Here is a 23407-nt window from a genome sequence, read left to right as displayed (position 1 = left end):
AAAATCAAAAAAATTATTGTACAGTATAAACTTCATGCTATCCATTAAAAAGGCTTTCTGATTCAATGGTAAACGGGCATCTTCTTTCACATATCTCCCAAAACAATACAATCCTAGATCATGTCTAATATTTGAATAGAGGGATGCAACATCTATAGTCAGAAACATGTATGAATCTTTCCACACTATATCCTTCATCAAATGAATCAGCTGGGCAGAATCCCTAAGAAAACTTTTCACAGACATCACATGGAAATACATTATATTATCTACATACGCTGCCAATCCTGACGTGAGAGAACCTATGCTAGAAATGATGGGCCTCCCTGGGGGGTTGTTTTGATCCTTATGAATCTTAGGAAGATGATAGAAAAAAGCCCTAGGGGGATTTTTCATAGTCAGAAAATTATATTCATTTTTATTTAAAATCCCCTCCTTTTTTCCAGTTGCAATTAATTTATTATATTCAGTTATCGCACTCTTATAAATATCCATTGTAACCACTTTATATGTATTCTCATCATTTAATATTCTATATGCCTCTTTCAAATATTCCTTCCTATCTTGGATTACAACTCCCCCCCCCCTTATCAGCTGGTCTAATAACCACCTCTGTGTTCTCTTTCAGATTTTTAACAGCCTCCCTTTCTGCTTTAGTCATATTTCTTTCATTTTTCATACGGTTTAAATGAAATATCTGACATCTTTAAATAATTTTGGTGCTCTGCATATTTGTCTGCTAAGGATTGGAGTATTGGCATCTGATAATTGTGTGATGTCCATGCTATAACATTACAGCAAGGGAATGATCATATCGCTAACATATAAAGAGATACAATCGGCGGTAATTTACTATGATTGGAATAGTTGGCTGGTGCCTTGAAAAGGAACTGACAGCTCTGGAGATGTGGAGCCTTTGGCTGAGAGAACAGAATAGTTACTTGAGTGCAGAGCATGGGTCTGCTGTGCAGGATCAAATCCGCATAGGAGTACATACATTAATTAGTATATGATCATCTGCCTGAAATAAGGAAAGTAAAAGTATAATATGTTGAATGAAGGGTTAATGCTGAAAGGAAAATATAAGTGCGGTTATATAAGAGATTTGTGAATGTTGTTCTGCTAATTGATATGATGTACCAAGAAATTTAGATTTTTATTGAGTATAATCATAATTTTATTATAATGTTTTATATTTTTTCTAGTGTGAAGCTTTACATATGTGTGTTTTTATAGAAGTGTGTTTTATAGATGAATTTTAGTGATATTCGTGATTTTACATTATGTTGATAGTTATGTGTGAATTTTTTTTTAAGTGCAATGAGCATCTACATCACTTCCTGGGGGAGCTAGTATATAAGGAGAATGGAATGTGATGCCAGTGTAACTTTTGCTCCTGAGGAAGTGTACAGTGTGTACACGAAACGCGTAGATCTTATGGAATAAAAAGAAAGTTATAATCACTGCTTGGTCCTTGGATTAACTCCTTGTGTACTTTGGACTGGAACAGCGCGATCCTGAAAGCCGGACTTCTCTCCTTCCTATATATGCAATTCTAGTGACCAGCTGATTGCTGCAGTTCATCGGATCCTACCCATTTGTGCTTATGGTTGTTGTGTTCCACACAACTGAACCAGGTGAGAGGATCCATATCTGTTGAAACGTTTATATCATTGGATAAGACCCTATTGTGCGCTTCTGTCTCCCCCTTTTTTATAAAATCTAAAATTGAACTTTTATATCTGAAAACTGTGTATCAAGAGAAAGAAAACACCAAAATGATATAAAAGGACCTTTTAGCATGTAATAAACAGTTTCACAGCTCCTTTGATTGAAAATTGTACACATTACAAGTCTCATGTTAATGGCGACACAAAAACAAATATATAAAATAAAATTTTATATATAATTACAGTTGTGGCCAAAAGTATTGACACCCCTGCAATTCTGTCAGCTAATACTCAGTTTCTTCCTGAAAATGATTGCAAACACAAATTCTTTGGTATTATCTTCATTTAATTTGTCTTAAATGAAAAAACACAAAAGAGAATGAAGCAAAAAGCAAAATATTGATCATTTCACACAAAACTCCAAAAATGGGCCATACTAAAGTATTGGCACCCTCAGCCTAATACTTGGTTGCACAACCTTTAGCCAAAATAACTGCGACCAACTGCTTCTGGTAACCATCAATGAGTTTCTTACAATGCTCTGCTGGAATTGTAGACCATTCTTCTTTGGCAAACTGCTCCAGGTTCCTGATATTTGAAGGGTGCCTTCTCCAAACTGCCATTTTTAGATCTCTCCACAGGTGTTCTGTGGGATTCAGGTCTGGACTCATTGCTGGCCACCTTAGAAGTCTCCAGTGCTTTCTCTCAAACCATTTTCTAGTGCTTTTTGAAGTGTGTTTTGGGTCATTGTCCTGCTGGAAGACCCATGACCTCTAAGGGAGACCCAGCTTTCTCACACTGGGCCCTACATTATGTTGCAAAATTTGTTGGTAGTCTTCAGACTTCATAATATCATGCACACGGTCAAGCAGTCCAGTGCCAAAGGCAGCAAAGCAACCCCAAAACATCAGGGAACCTCTGCCATGTTTGACTGTAGGGACGTGTTATTTTCTTTGAATGCCTTTTTCTCCTGTAACCTCTATGTTGGTGCCTTTGCCCAAAAAGCTCTACATTTGTCTCATCTGACCAAAGAACATTCTTCCAAAACGTTTTTAGGCTTTTTCAGGTAAGTTTTGGCAAACTCGAGCCTGGCTTTTTTATGTCTCGGGGTAAGAAGTGGGGTCTTCCTGGGTCTCCTACCATACAGTCCCTTTTCATTCAGATGCCGATGGATAGTACGGGTTGACACTGTTGTACCCTTGGACTGCAGGGCAGCTTGAACTTGTTTGGATGTTAGTCGAGATTCTTTATCCAACATCCGCACAATCTTGCGTTGAAATCTCTTGTCAATTTTTCTTTTCCGTCCAAATCTAGGGAGGTTAGCCACAGTGCCATGGGCTTTAAACTTCTTGATGACACTGCGCACGGTAGACACAGGAACATTCAGGTCTTTGGAGATGGACTTGTAGCCTTGAGATTGCTCATGCTTCCTCACAATTTGGTTTCTCAAGTCCTCAGACAGTTCTTTGGTCTTCTTTCTTTTCTCCATGGTCAATGTGGTACACACAAGGACACAGGACAGAGATTGAGTCAACTTTAATCCATGTCAACTGGCTGCAAGTGTGATTTAGTTATTGCCAACACCTGTTAGGTGCCACAGGTAAGTTACAGGTTCTGCTAATGACACAAATTAGAGAAGCATCATATGATTTTTCAAACAGTGCCAATACTTTTGTCCACTCTCTTTTTTATGTTTGGTGTGGAATTATATCCAATTTGGCTTTAGGACAATTCTTTTTGTGTTTTTTCATTTAAGACAAATTAAATGAAGATAATAATACCAAAGAATGTGTTTGCAATCATTTTCAGGAAGAAACTGAGTATTATCTGACAGAATTGCAGGGGTGTCAATACTTTTGGCCACAACTGTATATGTATGTGTATATACGTGTGTGTGTATGTATGTGTATATGTATGTGTATATGTATGTATGTGTATATATATATATATATATATATATATATATATATATATATATATATATATATATATATATATATAATGTGTATGTGTGTATATATATATATATATATATATATATATATATATATATATATTTTCAAGCAAAAAGGGCAGCACTACCAAAATAATACAGCAAGTGCAAAACCTATTCAGCAGTGTCCGAACAGCCAAAATGACAAAAGGAAAAAAATAGGCAGCACTCAAATTAAATGTGAAAAAAGTGGATACTTTACTGATCCTCAGATGGCAACGTTTCAATGGTGACCCGTCTTTTAAATATAATGTGTGTGTGTGTATGTATATGTAATTTTTTTTTCTTTATAAGTTTCCTAAAGTTTGGCATTAACATAATGGTACTGAATCGGAGAATCCTGTTTCTAGGTGTTTTGTCGTGCAATGAATACCAGAAAAGGAAAAGCAAAACTATCTCAGAATTGCAGGGGAAGGGGGGGATGGGGGTTCAATTTTCTGCACTTGGATCTTTGTAAAAGAAGAAAAAATCCACTACATTGAATGGCAAAATGGATGGTGTCTTTCAATGCTACAAGTTGTCCCACAAAAATAACAATGTATGGCTACGTTGACGAACACATGTAAAAGTTTTTACTCTTTTTTTGACAGTGTAAAAATAAGTGTGAAAATGGCAATGTTGGGAATGGTTAAAACAAAAGAAAAATACAAGCAGATAAATACAGTAGGATTACCCTGCAAACCTAAAAAATACATGTAGACTCTATGGTGATTGTAAAGTAATTTCAAGTTGTCTACTTTGTTTTTAGTTGGTGACAAAGTGCCTGCTGACATTCGAATTATTGAGATCCGTTCAACAACTTTACGTGTTGATCAGTCAATTCTGACAGGTAAGAACCTAAACTTACGGTAAGTTGTTATGTTACTGCTAATACCATTAGATGTGTGTAGCAGGATTTTCAACATATTGCTACATGACAAAGAAAGACACCTATAGTAAAATGTTTGACATTTTTTGTTATTTGTATGATTGGTTACTTAGGGTCGATTAGTATATTATTTCTAAGCAAAAATTTTACACCATTGCATGTAGAGCGACAATTTTGTTAATTCCATAGTAAAATTGACAGCTAGTAGAAAGAGTAAAAGATTTGTATCTTATGGAATTTCTGTTGTAAAATTACAAATAATCCCCTATCCTTTGGATAGGGGATAACTTGCTGACTTGGGGGTCCAACCGCTAATCACAGATTAGGATAGGGGATGACTTGCTAATCACTCTAGGTCTGATCATTGGAATCCCCAGCAATCCCGAGAAAGGGGCACAAGATCTCTGAGAACTGGTATTTGCAGCCCTGGCGTGAATATAGCGCAGGTACGCTTGTAGGCCTCTGTTCCATTTGTTGTCTATGGAACTGCCATGCACCCCATTCGGCTACTTCCATCTGTCAGATAATGTGCGTTAGGCATGCGGGATCGGCTAATTGTCAGTTTTTATTGTCTGATAGCCTGTCGCGGATGCCTTTTATGCGGCTCGGCAACAGCCAACCCAGGCAAGTGCGATAAACCATTATGAATGGGTGGGAGATTTTGGATGTGTGGATCTGAGCACACAAAAATCATATAGGTAATCATGATTGGCTGAATCTCAATCACTAAATCAAAGTAGCCAGATATTCGTGATTGTGCGGACACTAATAATCATGCCCCTTGAGGCAGATACAGACAGAACTTTGGGGTCAGTTGCTGGTGCAATGCTAGAATATAACAATGGGAATTTATCACCTGTAAGATCTGTGATGTTTTCTGTGAGTATGTCACATGCATTCTATGCTGGCACTGAATTCTATGCATTGATTGTGTTTTATACTTGATATCTGACACTTGACAAATAATTACACCTCAGTGATGTGATATATTCAATGTGGCCATGTCTTTGAAGATATGTTTTTACCTTGTTTGCATGAATAAAGTGTATCACCACATAACCATTTGATATGTGACATGTCAGAAATTCTTTATACACAATGCAATTCTATATCCAAACACATGCACACATGCAAACACACTAAAACAAAGTGGGTGAAATAACGATTGAACACTTCACTAATTTTCTAAGTAAATATACTTCTAAAGGTGCGGTTGACTTGAAATTTTCACCAGGTATCGATAACAACCCATCCAATGCATACAGGTAAAGAAAGCAAGCCATAGATGTCCATAAATTATGTGTAATAATGAGAAATTACTTCAGGAAAAAAAGGTATTGAAGACTTGAAGAGAGGTGCAAAAAGCCGTGGAAAGTAATGACACCAGCTGAAATGTATCAGCGATTAGAAAGCAATCCTGCCATGTAGTAAAAAATATCTGCTGGTTAGCCCCTTTCTGCCATCCGACGTACTATCCCGTCCATGGGACCTGGGCCCCTATGCCCATGGATGGGATAGTACGTCGGCGCGGTGAGCGCCGCTGATCGCGGCCGGGTGTCAGCTGATTATCACAGCTGACACCCGGCACAATGTGTCAGGGGCGGTCACGGACCACCCCCGACACGTTAACCCCTTGCACACCGCGATCAAACATGATCGCGGTGTACCGGGGGTTAAAGGGAAGCATCGGCAGGGAGGGGGCTCCCTCCGTGCTTCCCTGAACCCCCCACGGCAGCGCAATGTGCAGCGCTGCTGCGGGGGGCTCCTTTCCTCCAGGCCCCCGAATCCAAGATGGCGACGGGGGCCTTCGGGGCCCTGAGGAAGCTGGCTTCCTCAGTGCCTGCAAAGCGCAGGCATGAGGAAGCCTTCTGCAGTGCCTGTGTCAGATCGCTGATCTGTCACAGTGATCTGTGATGTGACAGATCAGCGATCTGTCACAGGACAGTGATGTCCCACCTTAATAAAGTAAAAAAAAAATAAAAAAAGTGTTAAAATAATTAAAAAAAAATCGCCAAATGAATTAGAAAAAAAAAAAAATATTCCCCCAATAAATCCATTTTTTGGAAATAATAAAAAAAAAACCAATAAAAGTACACATTAGGTATCGCCGCGTCCGTAATGACCCGCCCTATAAAACTGTCCCATTAGTTAACCCCTTTAGCGAACCCCTTAAAAAATAAAAATAAAAAACGAAGCAAAAAATAATTTATCATACCGCCAAACAAAAAGTGTAATAACGTGCGATCAAAAAGACGCATATAAATATCCATGGTACCGCTGAAAACGTCATCTTGTCCCGCAAAAAACGAGCCGCCACACAGCATCATCAGCGAAAAAATGAAGTTATAGCTCGCAGAATAAAGCGATGCAAAAATAATTAATTTTTATATAAAATAGTTTTCATTGCATAAAACAGACAAAAACATAAAAAAACGACCTAAATGAGGTATCGCTGTAACCGTACTGACCCGAAGAATAAAACCGCTTTATCAATTTTACCGCACGCGGAACGGTGTAAACGCACCCCCCCCAAAAGAAATTCATGAAACGCTGGTTTTGGTTCATTCTGCGTCCCAAAAATAGGAATAAAAAGCGATCAAAAAATGTCACGTGCCAGAAAATGATACCAATAAAAACGTCAACTCGTCCCGCAAAAAATAAGACCTCACATGACTCGGTGGGTCAAAATACGGAAAAATTATAGCTCTCAATATGTGGTGATGCAAAAATTATTTTTACAATAAAAGCGTCTTTTAGCGTGCGACAGCTGCCAAACATAAAAACTGCCATAAATAGTAAATCAAACCCCCCGTTATCACCCCCTTAGTTAGGGAAAAATAATAAAATTAAAAAAAAAGTATTTATCTCCATTTTCCCGTTAGGGCTAGGGTTAGGGCTCAGATTAGGGTTAGGGGTGTGTTGGGGTTAGGGTTGGGGGGGTTTCCACTGTTTGGGCACATCAGGTGCTCTCCAAATGCAACATGGCGTCTGATCTCAATTCCAGCCAATTCTGAGTTGAAAAAGTCAAATGGTGCTCCTTCCCTTCCAAGCTCTGCCATGCGCCCAAACAGTGTTTTACCCCCACATGTAGGGTATCAGCCTACTCAGGACAAATTGCAAAACAATTTTTGGGGTCCAATTTCTCCTGTTACCCTTAGGAAAATAAAAAATTGGGGGCAAAAATATCTTTTGTGGAAAAAAATGATTTTTTTATTTTCACGTCCGAGTGTTATAAACTTCTGTGAAGCACTTGGGGGTTCAAAGTGCTCACCACACATCTAGATAAGTTCCTTAGTGGGTCTAGTTTTCAAAATGGGGTCATTTGTGGGGGGTTTCCACTGTTTAGGTACATTAGGGGCTCTCCAAAGGCAACATGACACCCGCAGACCATTCCATCAAAGTCTGCATTCCAAAACGTCACTACTTCCCTTCCGAGCCCCGACGTGTGCCCATACAGTAGTTTTCTCCTACATATGGGGTATCAGCATACTCAGGACAAATTGGACAACAACTTTTGGGGTCCAATTTCTCCTGGTACCCTTGGGAAAATAAAAAAATGGTGACTAAAAGATCATGTTTGTGGAAAAAATACAAATTTTTTATTTTCACGCCCGGGCATTATAAACTTCTGTGAAGCACTGGGGGGGTCAAAGTGCTCACCACACATCTAGATAAGTTCCTTAGGGGTCTAGTTTCCAAAATGGTGTCATTTGTGGGGGGTTTCCACTGTTTTGGTACATCAGGGGTTTTCCAAACGCGACATGGTGTCCGATCTCAATTCCAGCCAAAAACGTCAAATGGCGCTGCTTCCCTTCCGAGCTCTGCCATGCGCCCAAATAGTGGTTTACCCCCACATGTGGGGTATCAGCGTACTCAGGACAAATTGCACAATAACTTTTAGGGTCCTGTTACCCTTGGGAAAATAAAAATTGGGGTGAAAAGATCATTTTTGTGGAAAAAATATGATTTTTTAATTGTACCGCTGTATGTTATAAACTTCTGTAAAGCCCTTGTGGGTTCAAAGTTCTCACCACATATCTAGATAAGTTCCTTGGGGGGTCTAGTTTCCAAAATGGGGTCACTTTTAGGGGGTTTCCACTGTTTAGGTACATCAGGGACTCTCCAAACGTGACATGGCGTCCAATCTTAATTCCAGCCAATTTTGCATTGAAAAAGTCAAACGGCGCTCCTTCCATTCTGAGCTCTGCCATGCACCGAAACAGTGGTTCCCCCCCACATATCAGGTATTTGCGTACTCAGGACAAATTGCACAATAACTTTTGCAGTCCAATTTCTCCTGTTGCCCTTGGTAAAATAAAAAAAATTGAACCTGAAGTATTTTTTTATGAAAAAAAGTTAGATGTTCATTTTTTTTTAAATATTCAAAAAAATTCCTGTGACGCACCTAAAGGGTTAAAAAAACTTCTTGAATGTGGTTTTGAGCACTTTAAGGGGTGCAGTTTTTAGAATGGTGTCACTTTTGGGTATTTTCTATCATAGACCCCTCAAAGTGGCTTCAAATGTGATGTGGTCCTAAAAATAAAATGGTGTTGTAAAAATGAGAAATCGCTGGTCAACTTTTAACCCTTATAACTTCCTAACAAAAAAAAATTTTGGTTCCAAAATTGTGCTGATGTAAAGTAAACATGTGGGAAATGTTAGTTATCAAGTTTTTTGTGTGCCGTATCTTTGTGATTTAAGGGCATAAAAATTCAAAGTTGGAAAATTGCGAAATTTTCAAAATTTTCACCAAATTTCCGTTTTTCTCACAAATAAATGCAAGTTATTTGAATGAAATTTTACCACTAACATGAAGTACAATATGTCACGAGAAAACAATGTCAGAATCACCGGGATCCATGGAAGCGTTCCAGAGTTATGACCTCATAAAGGTACAGTGGTCAGAATTGTAAAAATTGGCCCAGTCATGAACGTGCAAACCACCCTTGGGGGTGAAGGGGTTAAACTGATGGCCAATAAAATGTATGGGTAAAATCAGTGATCTGTTTCAAGACATTTGCAACCTTATTGTTTCAAAACATACTGATTGCATTGGTTACAGAAACATTTCTAAACTACTGAAGGTTCCTGTGAGAACTGTTGGTGCCATAATCCGGACATAAGCAAGCCATGACCATATGCTTCCTGCAAGATTTCAGACAGTGGAGTGAAAAGAATGATCAGAAAAGTCATCTAAGAGCCAAAGACCATCTGTGGAGAGCTACAGAAAGACCTGCAATTGGCAGGTATAGTTATTTCAAAGAAAACTATAAGTAATGCACTCTACCCCCATGGCCTGTATGGAGTATGTAAGACTCCATTGTTGAACAAAAAGAAGAAAATTTGTTTAATATTTGCTCAACAACATTTAGACAATGCTGTGAATTACTGAAAGAATATAGTCTGATAAGATGAGACTAAAATTGAACTCGTTGGATGCCATAATAAACACCATGTTTGGAGGCCAAAAGGCTCTGCATATCACCCCAAAAACACCCTACCAACAGTGAATTATGGAGGTTGGAACATCATGGTGTGGGGCTCTTTTTCAGCATACGCCACTGGCAAACTTCACGTAATTTGAAAATGGACAAATATACTGAGACATTTGTGATAAAAATCTTCTGCCATCTACCAGGATGACGAAGATGAAACGAGAGTGACCATTTCAACAAGACAATGATCACATACACATCCAAGAAAATTAATTTATGGACATCTATGGTGTGGTTGGATGGGTTGTTACCGTCAACTGGTGAGAATTTCATGTCAATAGAAGCTTTAGAAATATATTTACTTAGAAAATTGGTGCCTTGTTCCATACTTATTTCACCCACTGTATATAAATGCTATAGAGCGCTATATCCAATTTATATAAATAATATGTGTGCATTCGTTTATTGGTCTTTGTAACATGTATATGCAAATCATTCTAAGAAAATATTAGAAATTGCTTATGTACTGCTGGTTCTCCCTCCTTTTTTTTTTTTTCTTTTTTTTTTTATGAATTTTGAGGTTGTCTAGGTCATCTAGGATATCACTTCTTGTTTTGTTGTGTCTTCTATTTTATAGTATATAAGATATTACACATTTTTGCACTGTGGTCACTCTCAATGCTTTTCGCACAGCGAATGGCATTTTGGTTTAGAATGTATAAATGATGGAGAAAGATTGAACTTGATGGACCTTGTGTCTTCTTTCAGCCTTGGATACTATATTTAGAAAGTAAGATAAAACATGCCATTTTACTTTTTACAGGAGAGTCTGTTTCAGTGATAAAACATACAGATCCAATCCCAGACCCCAGAGCAGTCAATCAGGACAAAAAGAATATGCTTTTCTCTGTAAGTAAAGTTAAACCTGTCAGTTAATATACAATTTGGTCTTGCACTGTAAATTTATATTTTTGACTGCATTTTTGCAAATTACATTGAAGTTGATTTTAAATGTCAAGATTTTAAAATGTAAGTGGACTAGAGGCCGCGTAAGGAGACATAACAATGATACCCATAGGTTTTCCGTGTCCCCCATGAGATGCTGTGTTCTACCCTCGCAACAATGCTATGCAATGCTGATAAATTGGAGACACGTGAAGGATCTGAGACAATATAGTGATAGAACAGCATATTTAACATCCTATTTCCTTGGTTTAACTGTTTCCTTGTTTTGCAATCATTTTGCTGCTTTTTAGGGAACCAATATTGCTGCTGGTAAAGCTGTTGGAGTAGTTATTGCAACAGGTGTTTTCACAGAGATTGGGAAGATCAGAAATCAGATGGTTGCTACCGAGCCAGAAAAAACTCCTCTGCAACAAAAGCTGGATGAATTTGGACAACAACTATCTAAAGTCATCTCATTGGTCTGCGTGGCTGTTTGGGTCATCAACATCGGCCATTTTAATGATCCTGTTCACGGCGGCTCTTGGTTTCGTGGAGCTATCTACTACTTTAAGATTGCTGTGGCCCTGGCTGTGGCTGCTATTCCTGAAGGCCTTCCAGCTGTAATTACTACCTGTCTGGCTCTTGGTACACGTAGAATGGCTAAGAAGAATGCTATTGTGAGGAGCCTGCCATCTGTTGAAACTCTTGGCTGCACATCGGTCATCTGTTCAGACAAAACTGGTACTCTGACAACCAATCAGATGTCTGTGTCCAGGGTAAGTGATTCTTTCATTGCTACTGTAGACTTGACATCAATGCTTTCTGGTACAGTACACTATAATTATCTTTTCAAAAGGAAAAATAACTAATGGGTACATGTCAGAAGTTTAAAACTGAGGCATTAATTGCACAGACCCACAATGATCGCTGGGTGCCGTGTATGGATTCATATGAGGAAAGCCAAGCAACCGTACAAGTACAACCCCCGAGATGAGTGATTCTGCTCATTAATTTCAGCCATTAGTGTGGGTCTCAAGCAGATTGACCCACAACTATCAAAGTGTATGACCGGCCCCTATGACACGTCAGAACTTTTCTGGAAATGATGGTTAGAAAAAGTAAAAAGTGAAGCCCTTAATTTAGCAACTTTTGTCCAAATTAACTTAAGGATTGTATCTACCTGTTACTAGAATGCATTTTCTTTGGATAGAACAGACTGCTTTATTAGTTGCAAGCTGCTGATGGTTCATGATGTGGTACACGAACTGGGAATATTCATAAAATGTATCACTTTTTCTCAAATTGTTGAAGTTGGCAAATTTAAAGAGCAATTAAGAAAACATTGTTATATTTCTATATAGTGTGTGTGTGTGTGTGTGTGTGTGTGTGTGTGTGTGTGTGTGTGTGAAAAAAATAATGTATCATGTATTGAATGTTGCAAGGAAGCCCAAGTTGTTCAATTAGAACCCAAATGGAGACTTGAATATTCTGATCCCGTATAAAGTAGTTAGGTCAGGTATATTCCTGCTCTTAATGCCTATTGGCGGCTTATGGTTAACTGTATTTTAGACTACTGACTTGCTGTTTTCAGCTTTTTGGTACTTTGCACCAAACTGTATCCTGTTGTCTATTAAAGGGCTTTTCTAGGTTTTGTTGAATAGTTAACCCATGTCAGATTGGTGATGGTCCTAAACCCAGGACCCCCAGCGATCTGCTGTTTTCAGCTCTAGAGATGGCCAGATGTAGGTAATGAATGGAACTGAATGACACCGCTCATTTACTTTGTGGTGGCCTCTTGAAATGAACTGCAGTACCAGGGTATAGCCGCTAGACATTAAACAGAGCTGTATTGTTCGGCTTCATTCACAGTTTACAGCTATTTGGTGAGTGGTGCTGACGTTCAGATCACCACCATTCTGATGTTAATGAGCTATTTTATTGACCTATCATGCAGGTAGGTAATCAGTGATAAAGTAAGCATGGAAAAACCCCTTACATACTAAATCCATCAGCACAGTTTAATATGATTATTTCTCTTTTGCTGTCTTTTATTCTTTGTCTCTCTATCATTCTGTTCTTTCTGTCAAGTGTCTCCATACCCCTATTTTCTCATAAGGTACAATGATATGTGACTTGACTATTTGTGATAGCTTGCTAGTATAGATGATGCAAATCGATTTGCATGACCCAGTGGCTAGGTCAGTAATCTGTGGCTGTCGGACAGGAGACCTAAAAACCACCTTTTACCTTATGGCATACCTGGCTTCTTTTTTGACTAGTCAGCCTGGTGCAAGTTCATCATTTCGGCAAGTTGCATATGAGACGTCACACTAGGCCGGCTAATCAAACAAAGAGCTGTAGATGCTGGGAGGAAGTCAGCAATTCTTGGGCTCCTTTCTGAAGCCACAGTATGGCTGTAGGGCTGGGTCTTGTGAATCGATTCACATCATCTCTTCTAGCTGGTCATGTGCAGTATTATGGGCACACAGCTATTCAGTGTGGGACTGGGGTGCCCAGGGCCCACCAGTAACATTGACCTTGGGGGACCCACTTTTCACCCACATTCAAATATTTCATTACCCTCGTTCACAAATGTACCTATATCTATATAATAATAAACTGGGTAGTTTGGTTAATTAAAGATGCTGCTTTTTTTCTGTACAGAGTGAATCAAGTGAATTATACCAAGTACTGACCATACAGTGGGGTTGGGGGCCCAGATCTGCACAGGGGCCCACCGGGGGATTCCCCTGTTTTCCTATGGGCCAGTCCGAGCCTGCAGCTATTACTAGGACAATGTTAAAGCATCATTTCTACTTCTAATGTCTAAAAAGTCTGCCGTCTTGTTTAACATCATGTACAATCTCAGTCCATTAACTGTAGCTGCAGCCACAATTCCTTAACCGAGTTTAGAAGAAAAAGTGACCTTTTGAGCCTCTGGGTTAAGCCTGGGTGTTAAAACCAAAGTAATCCTCGTTATAAATCATGTAAGCGACCTGAAAGCCAGGGTGATAATTATGAAATAGTTTCCATTTTCACCCTCATTATTCCATCCTTCATTTTATTTTCGAGACTGAATCCGTTTTACAAGATTCTTCCAGAAACAGATTTTAATCTCACCAGACCCAGAGCATAATAAACATAAGATGTAAAGAAAACACTTGTGCTCTCCTCTCCAGCCCATCCTAGTCACCTGTTGCCACAGTTTCAGATTGCTGATGCTTGCACCAATATCCCCTGGACTTCAGACTTTGAGGCCTGACAGGGTTATGTGCATGTTCAAGGTCCGGCAAATGGCGGTGTTCTAAAGATGCATGGAGGACCATATGGATGATATGGAAGGGCCAGAAAGAGGAGTCCTTCTTTTTTTTTTTTTTTTTTTTCAACATTTTGATGGCCTCTTGCGGATTGCAGATTATGATAAAATTCAAATTGAATTCAATTGCACTCAGATTTTTTGTTCTAGTTATTAAACTTGAAGTATATCTTCCTGAATGAATTACCTAGGTATCAGTCGCTGTAGTGGATTTATTGAGCTTATTTAGAGGCTTATCTCCTGGTCAAAAGTGATATCAATCGGTAATAAAACGAATAGCATAATAATAGTCTAATAATCAGTATAAAACTGAGAACTAGAATAAAAATACCTTTTGTTTAAAAAATATATATATACCGTATTTAAAGGCAAAGGGGTGCTGTTGTACAGTGGTTTAACGTGTTGAGGCTAGGGCTGGTAGATTTAGCGAAGTTGATTCATGAGAAGATATCATATGTAGATTGTGATCACAACTAAAAATATATACAGTGGGGAAAATAAGTATTTGATACACTGATGATTTTTGCAAGTTTTCCCACCTACAAAGAATGATGAGGTCTTTAATTTTTATCGTAGGTACACTTCTCCTGTGTGAGACAGAATCTAAAAATAATAAACAGAAAAACACATTAATTATTTAAAAATCATACAAATACTTATTTCATGCAATAAAATACTATTTGATCGCCTACCAACCAGCAAGAATTCTGGCTTCCACAGACCTGTTGGTTTTTCTTTAAGAAGACCTCCTACTGTGCATTCCTACTGTGCACTCGTTACCTGTATTAATTGCACCTGTTTGAATTTGCTACCTGTATAAAAGACATCTGTCCACACACTCAATCACACTCCAACCTCACCACCACAGCCAAGACCAAAGACCTGTCTAATAACACAACAAAATTGTAGACCTACAAAAAGCTGGGATAGGCTATAGGATAAGCAGCTTGGTGAGAAGGCAACAACTGTTGGCATAATTATTAGAAAATGGAAGAATTACAAGATGACTGCCAATCTTCCTTGGTCTGGGGATCCATGCAGGATCTCTCCTTTTGGGGTAAGGAGGCTTCTGAGAAAGGTCAGGAATCATCCCAGAACTACACTAGAGGACCTGGTTAATGATTTGAAGAGAATTGGGACCACAGTCTCAAGCATTATGGTTAGTAACCCACTACGCCGTCATGGATTAAAATTCTGCAGGGCACGCAAGGTCCTCCTGTTCACGCCAACATATGTCCAGTCCTGTTTGTTGTTCAACAGTGAACATCTGGATGATCCAGAGGAGGCAGGGGAGAAAGTCAGTCGTCTGAGACCAAAATAGAACTTTTTAGTATCTACTCCACTCGCTGTGTTTTGAGGAAGAAAGGGTCAGGATGGCTGACTGTACCGTATTAAAGGGAGAATGAATGAGGTAATGCATTGATATTTTGGCCAACAACCTCCTTCCCTCAGTAAGAGCATTGAAGATGGGTCATGGCTGGTCAACTAAGGAGTGGCTCTGTAAGAAGAATTTTCCCTTCACCCATGACAGCACACCTGAGAGAGGGATCCGCCCCACCAGGACAGGAACCTACTGAGATATAAGGGGCGGCACCTCTCCCCGCTTCAGTTGGGTTCCTGTCCTGGAAGGGAATCCCACTGTCAGCGGTGCCTACCATCGATAAAGGTCCCAGGCCCGTCCCGGCGCGGGAAGAACAGGGTGTCTCACCTGTAGCGCCGGCCGTCGGGTCCTGGAAGCACAGTCCCTGGTGGTCCCTCGGGCTCCGGGTTTGTGTGGGCGTGTGTGTGGCGGCTCCTGGAGGCTCCACCGCGCCTCCCTCCCCCCGCATGCCTGCGGCCTCGCTTCCCCAGATCACCTAGTGAGGGAGAGCCGCGGGCGTCTTCCAGCCGCTGACGTCAGCGGCGCAAGGGAACATGGGCGCGCCGACTGACGTCAGCTAGGCGACTGTGTCATGGCGCCTGGTGTGACGCCGGCTTTTCCAAAGCGGTCGCAGGGGGGAGGGGAGGAGACACCCACCAGGACGGAGGCGGGTTATTTAAACAAGGAGAGCGGCATGGCGGGTGGTCAAACATGGAGTCAGAGCAGGAGCGATCGCTGTCTCCACCAACTCTGCCTCCCTCACAGCCCACCGGCCGCAAGCATGGAAGCCGTTCAAGCAGCTGTCGCCCCAGCCGCAGGTCGGGGGACTCCTCAAGATCCAGAGAGCACAGATCACGTGCTCCGACGCAGCCTCTGAGTCCGGTACCCTTGATTACGGGTGGCGAGTGATCTTCGTGAATGCTAGCAATCTGTTAATGGGGGTTCCCTGTTGTATGTTTAACCCCATAGGAAAAGCCTAAGAAAGCGGGGAGTAAGAAGAACAATAGGGATTGTGCCATATGTAAAAGCCCCCTAGCAAGAGACTGGCAGAGACCTCTGCGCCAGTTGCATCCAGCGAACCATGGCAGAAGCGCCTAGTTTCGCAGCCAACCTTATATCGGCCCTTAGGTCAGAGATGGAAGGTTCAATTAAGACCTTGTTGAAAAAAGGTAGAAAGAATCCCCCTAGTTCTCCGTCAAACTCCTCTTCGGCCTTGTCTCAGACCGAACACCCATCCTCCTCATATTCCTCAGACAGTGACACGGGTGGTAAGCCATGTTTTCCGGTAGAAGACACAGATGCTCTCCTTAAGGCCATCAGAGCAACGATGGGCCTACAGGAAGAAAAAGCGGCTAAATCCCTGGAGGATGTCATGTTTGGGGAACTACAAGAGAGGAAAAAACGGACCTTTCCGGTTAATGAAAAGGTCCAAGCACTTATTGAGAGAGAATGGAGGAAACCCGAGAGATCAGGGGCTCTTCCCTCCTCCTCTAAGAGACGGTACCCCTTTGAGCACAAGGATTCAGAAATATGGGATAAGGTCCCAAAGATCGACGCAGCGGTGTCCAGGTCTTCCAAAAAATCGGCTCTGCCCCCTTGGAAGACTCATGGGTTCTTGGGGACCTGCTAGACAAAAAATCAGATTCCTATTTAAGGCATGCATGGGAAGCAACAGCAGGAGGATTGAAGCCGGCAATAGCGGGCACCTGCACGGCACGTTCCCTAATGATTTGGCTGCAGCAGTTTGAAGAGAGACTAGCGTCAAAAGTCCCAAGTGAAAAAATATTGGCAGATATGTATCTTCTGCATGGGGCAGCAGCTTTTTTGGCAGACACCTCGGCAGACTATGAGGTTGACAGCTAGGGCAGCAGGATTATCAAATGCCGCCAGACGCGCATTGTGGCTTAAAGGCTGTCCAGGTGACCTACAGTCTAAAGCTAAACTGTGCTCTCTCCCCTGCGATGGTCGTTTTTTATTCGGGAAAAACTTAGATGATATCCTGGAGAAAACAAGTGATGGAAAGAAAGGCTTTCCCAGATTCCCGGCAGATGAGAGAAGGCCGCCCTTTCAGAGAGGAAGATTCAACAGGGGTCGTCCTCCGGCCAATAGAAGAAGATGGGAAGATAAAAGAAAAAAGGAGTCGGGATTTATGTTTGGTGGAGGCACCTCCACTTCAAAAAAATCCCCACAATGACACCAGCATTCCGGTAGGGGGGAGATTGGCGCTCTTTTCACAGGGCTGGGGAAAGATATCTTCCAATACCTGGATCCTGTGCATTATAAGAGAAGGCCTGAAGATCCCCTTTTTTCGCCAACCAAAAGCAGCGTTTGTCATTACCCCTATCAGGAAGGCGATCGAAGAGCAGTTGGCCTTAGAATCAGAGATCCTGAGCCTGGTAGACAAGCAGGTCCTTTCCGAAGTCCTGAACATACAGGAGGGAATGGGGTTCTATTCCCCCCTTTTTCTGATAAAAAAAAAAAAAAAAAAAACCCAGATCAATCGTTCAGGACAATCATAAACCTCAGAGGCCTCAATCGGTGGATAAAAAAATCAGACCTTCAAGATGGAATCGGTAGCTACAGCCATAAAACTGCTAAATCAAGTTTGTTTTATGGCTGTAGTCGATTTAAAGGATACATATTATCACATCCCCATCCACCCAGGTTATCAAAAATACTTGAGTGGCTCTCTATATCCAGGGCGTGCTCAGGCATTTCCAATTCAGAGCCCTTCCATTTGGCATATCTATAGCCCTGAGGGTCTTTACCAAAGTCGTAGCGGAGGTGACAGCCTTCCTCCGAATTCACGACACGGTCATAATACCCTATTTGGACGATTTCCTAATAGTGGGCAGCTCAGAAGACCACTGTACGGCACAAATGAGCCGGGTGACCGACACCTTACAGGAACTAGGGTGGATGATAAATTTCAAGAAATCGAGACTACAGCCCCTAAGAAAGCAGACCTTCCTAGGATTTATCCTGGATTCAGAGCAGCAAGCTTGTCTGGTACTGGATACCAAAATAGAAAAGGTGGAGAAGGTGACTTTGGCTGCTCAAGACCAACCTCACATGACATTGAGGAACGCGATGTCTCTACTAGGTACCCTGACGTCCTGTATTCCGGCGGTCAGGTGGGCTCAATTTCACACCCGACAGCTTCAGGGGGAGGGTCTGTCAGTCTGTCAGCCAAAAAGGCCCTGGTTCGCTCTGCTACGAATGATGTCCCTCTCAGATCCATGGGTTTTGCCAGAAATCCCGGACCTACTAGCTCAAAGTCCAATATTCCACGCTCAGGTCAAGGGATTCCATCTGACTGCGTGGAATTTGAAAGGTCGCTTCTAATGGATAGAGGGTTCTCTCCCGGGTTGGTGGCCACCCTGCTAAAGAGTAGGAAGTCAGTGACGACTAATATCTACGGCAGAAAATGGAATAAATTCCTGCAATTCATAGGTAAGCTGTTAGAACAAGAGCCCCCGATTAGTGACATCTTGGAGTTTTTACAATCAGGATTGCAGCTGGGGTTAGCTGTAAACACTCTTAAAGTTCAGGTATCTGCACTAGGTGCGCTCTATAACTGCAACGTGGCAGCAAATAGATGGGTAGCCAGATTTATCCTGCCATAGGTCTAGGCCTATCCCAATACCTAGAATAGCCCCGTGGGATTTAAACCTGGTACTAGAGGCCCTTACAAAAGAACCATATGAGCCTTTACAACAACTACCCATAAAATCTTACCCTAAAAACGATCATTTTAGCGGCCCTTACATCGGCCCGTAGAGTAAGCGACTTGCAGGCTCTCTGTGAATCCACCCTATACAAAAATATTTCAGGGCAGGGTGATATTAAGAACAGACCCCGCTTATCTACCTAAGGTAGTATCAGATTTCCATCGAGGTCAGGAGATTATGCTTCCATCCTTTTGCAAAAATCCAAAACTCAGGGGAGGAAAAATTCCATAATTTGGATTTTAAGAGAGCCCTGCTAGAATATATATCTGTCACTAGCCAGTGGAGGAGGTCCCGGTCCCTATTCGTAGCTTTGCAGGGTGCCAGGAAAGGCTATGGGGTTTCAAAAGGGACTATTGCCAGATGGATTAGGGAGGCCATTAGTGTAGCCTACTCAGCTAGTGGTGTTCTGACCTCCTGGGCTGAAAAGGCAGAGGTATCGATTGAACAAATTTGCAAGGCCGCTATCTGGGCCTCACCTTCAACCTTCTTTAAGCACTATAGATTAAACCTATCCTCCTCGGCTGACTTAACCTTTGGTAGAAGGGTGCTACAAGCGGTGGTCCCTCCCTAAAGGTGTTTCGAAGTCTCCAAAAATCTCTCAGGTGTGCTGTCATGGGTGAAGGGAAAACCACCATGGTTACTTACCGGTAGCCGGTTTTTCCAGAACCCATGACAGCACCCGTATATTCCCCCCCCCCCCCTTTTCACCGTATGGGTGTGCACGATTAGTAGGGTGCATTTGTGTGATGTGGTGTTGGATTAACATGTAACTAACTGGGAAGTCCTCTCATGCTCTGTAACCAACTGAAGCGGGGAGAGGTGCTGCCCCTTATATCTCAGTAGGTTCCTGTCCTGGCAGGGCGGATCCCTCTCTCAGGTGTGCTGTCATGGGTTCTGGAAAAACCGGCTACCGGTCAGTAACCATGGTGGTTTCAAGGTCCTGGAGTGGCCTAACCAGTCTCCAGACCTGACCCCAATAGAAAATCTTTGGAGGGAGTTGAAACTCAATGTTGCTCAGAGACAGCCCCAAAACCTGAAAGATCTGGAGAAGATTTATATGGATGAGTGTGCCAATATCCCTGCTGTAGTGTGTGGAAACTTGGTCAAGAACTAGAGGAACCGTCTGAGCTTTGTAATTGAAACAAAGATTTCTATACCAAATATTACATTCTAATTTTCTATTGTATCAAATACTTATTTCATGCAATAAAACGAAAATTAGTTAATGTAAAAATCATATAATGTGATTTTCTGTTTTTATTTTCGGATTCTGTCTCTCACAGTTGAAGTATAGCTATAATAAAAATTACAGACCTCTCCATTCTTTGTAGGTGGGAAAACTTGCAAAATTTGCAATGTATCAAATACTTATTTTCCCCACACTATGTCCATTAAGTTTAACCAAGGAAAGGAATAAATGTGGATGAAGGAAAAGGTTTTGGGTACATTTTAGGAATTTGTTCCCCACCTATTGATTCATAACCAATAAATAATAACCTAAGGCATGAGCCAAGCTTCCCTAAAAGGGAAGACCTTTCCATCCTTATCCTGGGGCTAATCACACTGGATCAACATGTGAAACAAGATATACATGAGTTTTAACCCCTTCCTGACATCCGACGTACTATCCCGTCCATGGGACCCGGGTCCCTATGCCCATGGACGGGATAGTACGTCTACCGCGATCAGTGGCGCCCACGTGGTGAGCGCCGCTGATCGCAGCCGGGTGTCAGCTGATTATCACAGCTGACACCCGGCACAATGTGTCAGGGGCGGTCACGGACCGCCCCCGACACGTTAACCCCTTGCACACCGCGATCAAACATGATCACGGTGTACCGGGGGTTAAAGGAAAGCATCGGCAGGGAGGGGGCTCCCTCCGTGCTTCCCTGAGCCCCCCACGGCAGCGCAATGTGCAGCGCTGCTGCGGGGGACTCCTTTCCTGCAGGCCCCCGAATCCAAGATGGCGACGGGGGCCTTCGGGGGACTGCAGGAAGCTGGCTTCCTCAGTGCCTGCAAAACGCAGGCATGAGGAAGCCTTCTGCACTGCCTGTGACAGATCGCTGATCTGTCACAGTGATCTGTTATGTGACAGATCAGCGATCTGTCACAGGACAGTGATGTCCCACCTGGGACTATTTAATAACGTTAAAAAAAAATAGTGTTAAAATTTTTAAAAAATCGCCAAATTAGAAAAAAAAAAAATATTCCCCCAAATCCATTTTTTGGAAATTAAAAAACAAAACAATAACAGTACACATTAGGTATCGCCGCGTCCGTAACGACCCGCCCTATAAAACTGTCCCATTAGTTAACCCCTTTAGCGAACCCCTTAAAAAATAAAAAACGAAGCAAAAAATGATTTATCATACCGCCAAACAAAGTGTAATAACGTGCGATCAAAAAGACGCATATAAATATCCATGGTACCGCTGAAAATGTCATCTTGTCCCGCAAAAAACAAGCCGCCACACAGCATCATCAGCGAAAAAATAAAAGTTATAGCTCGCAGAATAAAGCGATGCAAAAATAATTAATTTTTATATAAAATAGTTTTCATTGCATAAAACCGACAAAACAACATAAAAAAACGACCTAAATGAGGTATCGCTGTAACCGTACTGACCCGAAGAATAAAACCGCTTTATCAATTTTACCGCACGCGGAACGGTGTAAACGCACCCCCCCAAAAGAAATTCATGAAACGCTAGTTTTTGTTCATTCTGCGTCCCAAAAATCGGAATAAAAAGCGATCAAAAAATGTCACGTGCCCGAAAATGGTACCAATAAAAACGTCAACTCGTCCCCTCAAAAAATAAGACCTCACATGACTCGGTGGGTCAAAATACGGAAAAATTATAGCTCTCAATATGTGGTGATGCAAAAACTATTTTTACAATAAAAAGCGTCTTTTAGGCTAGTTTCACACTTGCATTTTTGAGCGCAGCGACGGCCTGCGCACGGCCGCCGCTAAGCCCCGCCCCTGCCGCGCCTCCACCGGTAGCTCCGCCTACCGACGCATGACGCTGCATGCGCCCTGCGTCCCCTATCTTTATCACTGGGGGCGCAGGCCGTGCGCAGTATGCGTTTGGTGGCGCATTCGCCTTTTTGACGGTGCGCCGGCGCAACCAAACTCCAGCATGTTGCGTTTGGCGCAGGTCGGCGCACCGTCAAAAGGACGCATGCGCCGCTAAACGCATACTGCGCACGGCCTGCGCCCCCAGTGATAAAGATAGAGGGCGCATGCAGCGTCATGCGCTGGTAGGCGGAGCTACCGGCGGAGGCGCGGCAGGGGGCGGGGCTTAGCGGCGGCCGTGCGCAGGCCGTCGCTGCGCTCAAAAACGCTAGTGTGAAACTAGCCTTAGCGTGCGACAGCTGCCAAATATAAAAACCGCCATAAATAGTAAATCAAACCCCCCCGTTATCACCCCCTTAGTTAGGGAAAAATAATAAAATTAAAAAAATGTATTTATTTCCATTAGGGCTAGGGTTAGGGCTTGGGTTAGGGCTGAGATTAGGGTTAGGGGTGTGTTGGGGTTCGGGTTGGAGTTAGAATTGGGGGTTTCCACTGTTTGGGCACATCAGGGGCTCTCCAAATGCAACATGGCGTCTGATCTCCATTCCAGCCAATTCGGAGTTGAAAAAGTCAAATGGTGCTCCTTCCCTTCCAAGCTCTGCCATGCGCCCAAACAGTGTTTTACCCCTACATGTAGGGTATCAGCCTACTCAGGACAAATTGCAAAACAATTTTTGGGGTCCAATTTCTCCTGTTACCCTTAGGAAAATAAAAAATTGGGGGCAAAAATATAATTTTTGTGGAAAAAAAAATGATTTTTTTATTTTCACGTCCGAGCGTTATAAACTTCTGTGAAGCACTTGGGGGTTCAAAGTGCTCACCACACATCTAGATAAGTTCCGTGGGGGGTCTAGTGTCCAAAATGGGGTCACTTGTGGGGAGTTTCAATAGTATAGGTACATTAGGGGCTCTCCAAAGGCAACTTGACACCCGCAGACCATTCCATCAAAGTCTGTATTCCAAAACGTCACTACTTCCCTTCCGAGCCCTGACGTGTGTCCATACAGTAGTTT

At 42.1% G+C, this 23407-nt stretch overlaps 1 protein-coding gene across 2 annotated transcripts in view; it reads left to right on the top strand.

Moving 5' to 3' along the window:
* Positions 1–23407, top strand: part of LOC141101464 (sarcoplasmic/endoplasmic reticulum calcium ATPase 3) — a 375756-nt gene that overhangs the window by 179866 nt on the left and 172483 nt on the right. For both annotated transcript variants that reach the window (XM_073590589.1, XM_073590590.1), the window contains exons 6-8: positions 4412–4492; positions 10790–10875; positions 11223–11687. In XM_073590589.1, the coding sequence (XP_073446690.1) occupies positions 4412–4492; positions 10790–10875; positions 11223–11687 (632 nt within the window). The remainder of the gene's footprint in view (positions 1–4411; positions 4493–10789; positions 10876–11222; positions 11688–23407) is intronic.

Source organism: Dendrobates tinctorius, unplaced genomic scaffold, assembly GCF_039654945.1.
Source record: "Dendrobates tinctorius isolate UK_male_01 unplaced genomic scaffold, ASM3965494v1 ptg000117l, whole genome shotgun sequence".
In the NCBI taxonomy this organism is placed as follows: domain Eukaryota; kingdom Metazoa; phylum Chordata; class Amphibia; order Anura; family Dendrobatidae; genus Dendrobates; species Dendrobates tinctorius.
The sequence above is the reverse complement of the archived record's forward strand: the minus strand, read 5'-3'. Positions and strand labels throughout refer to the sequence as shown.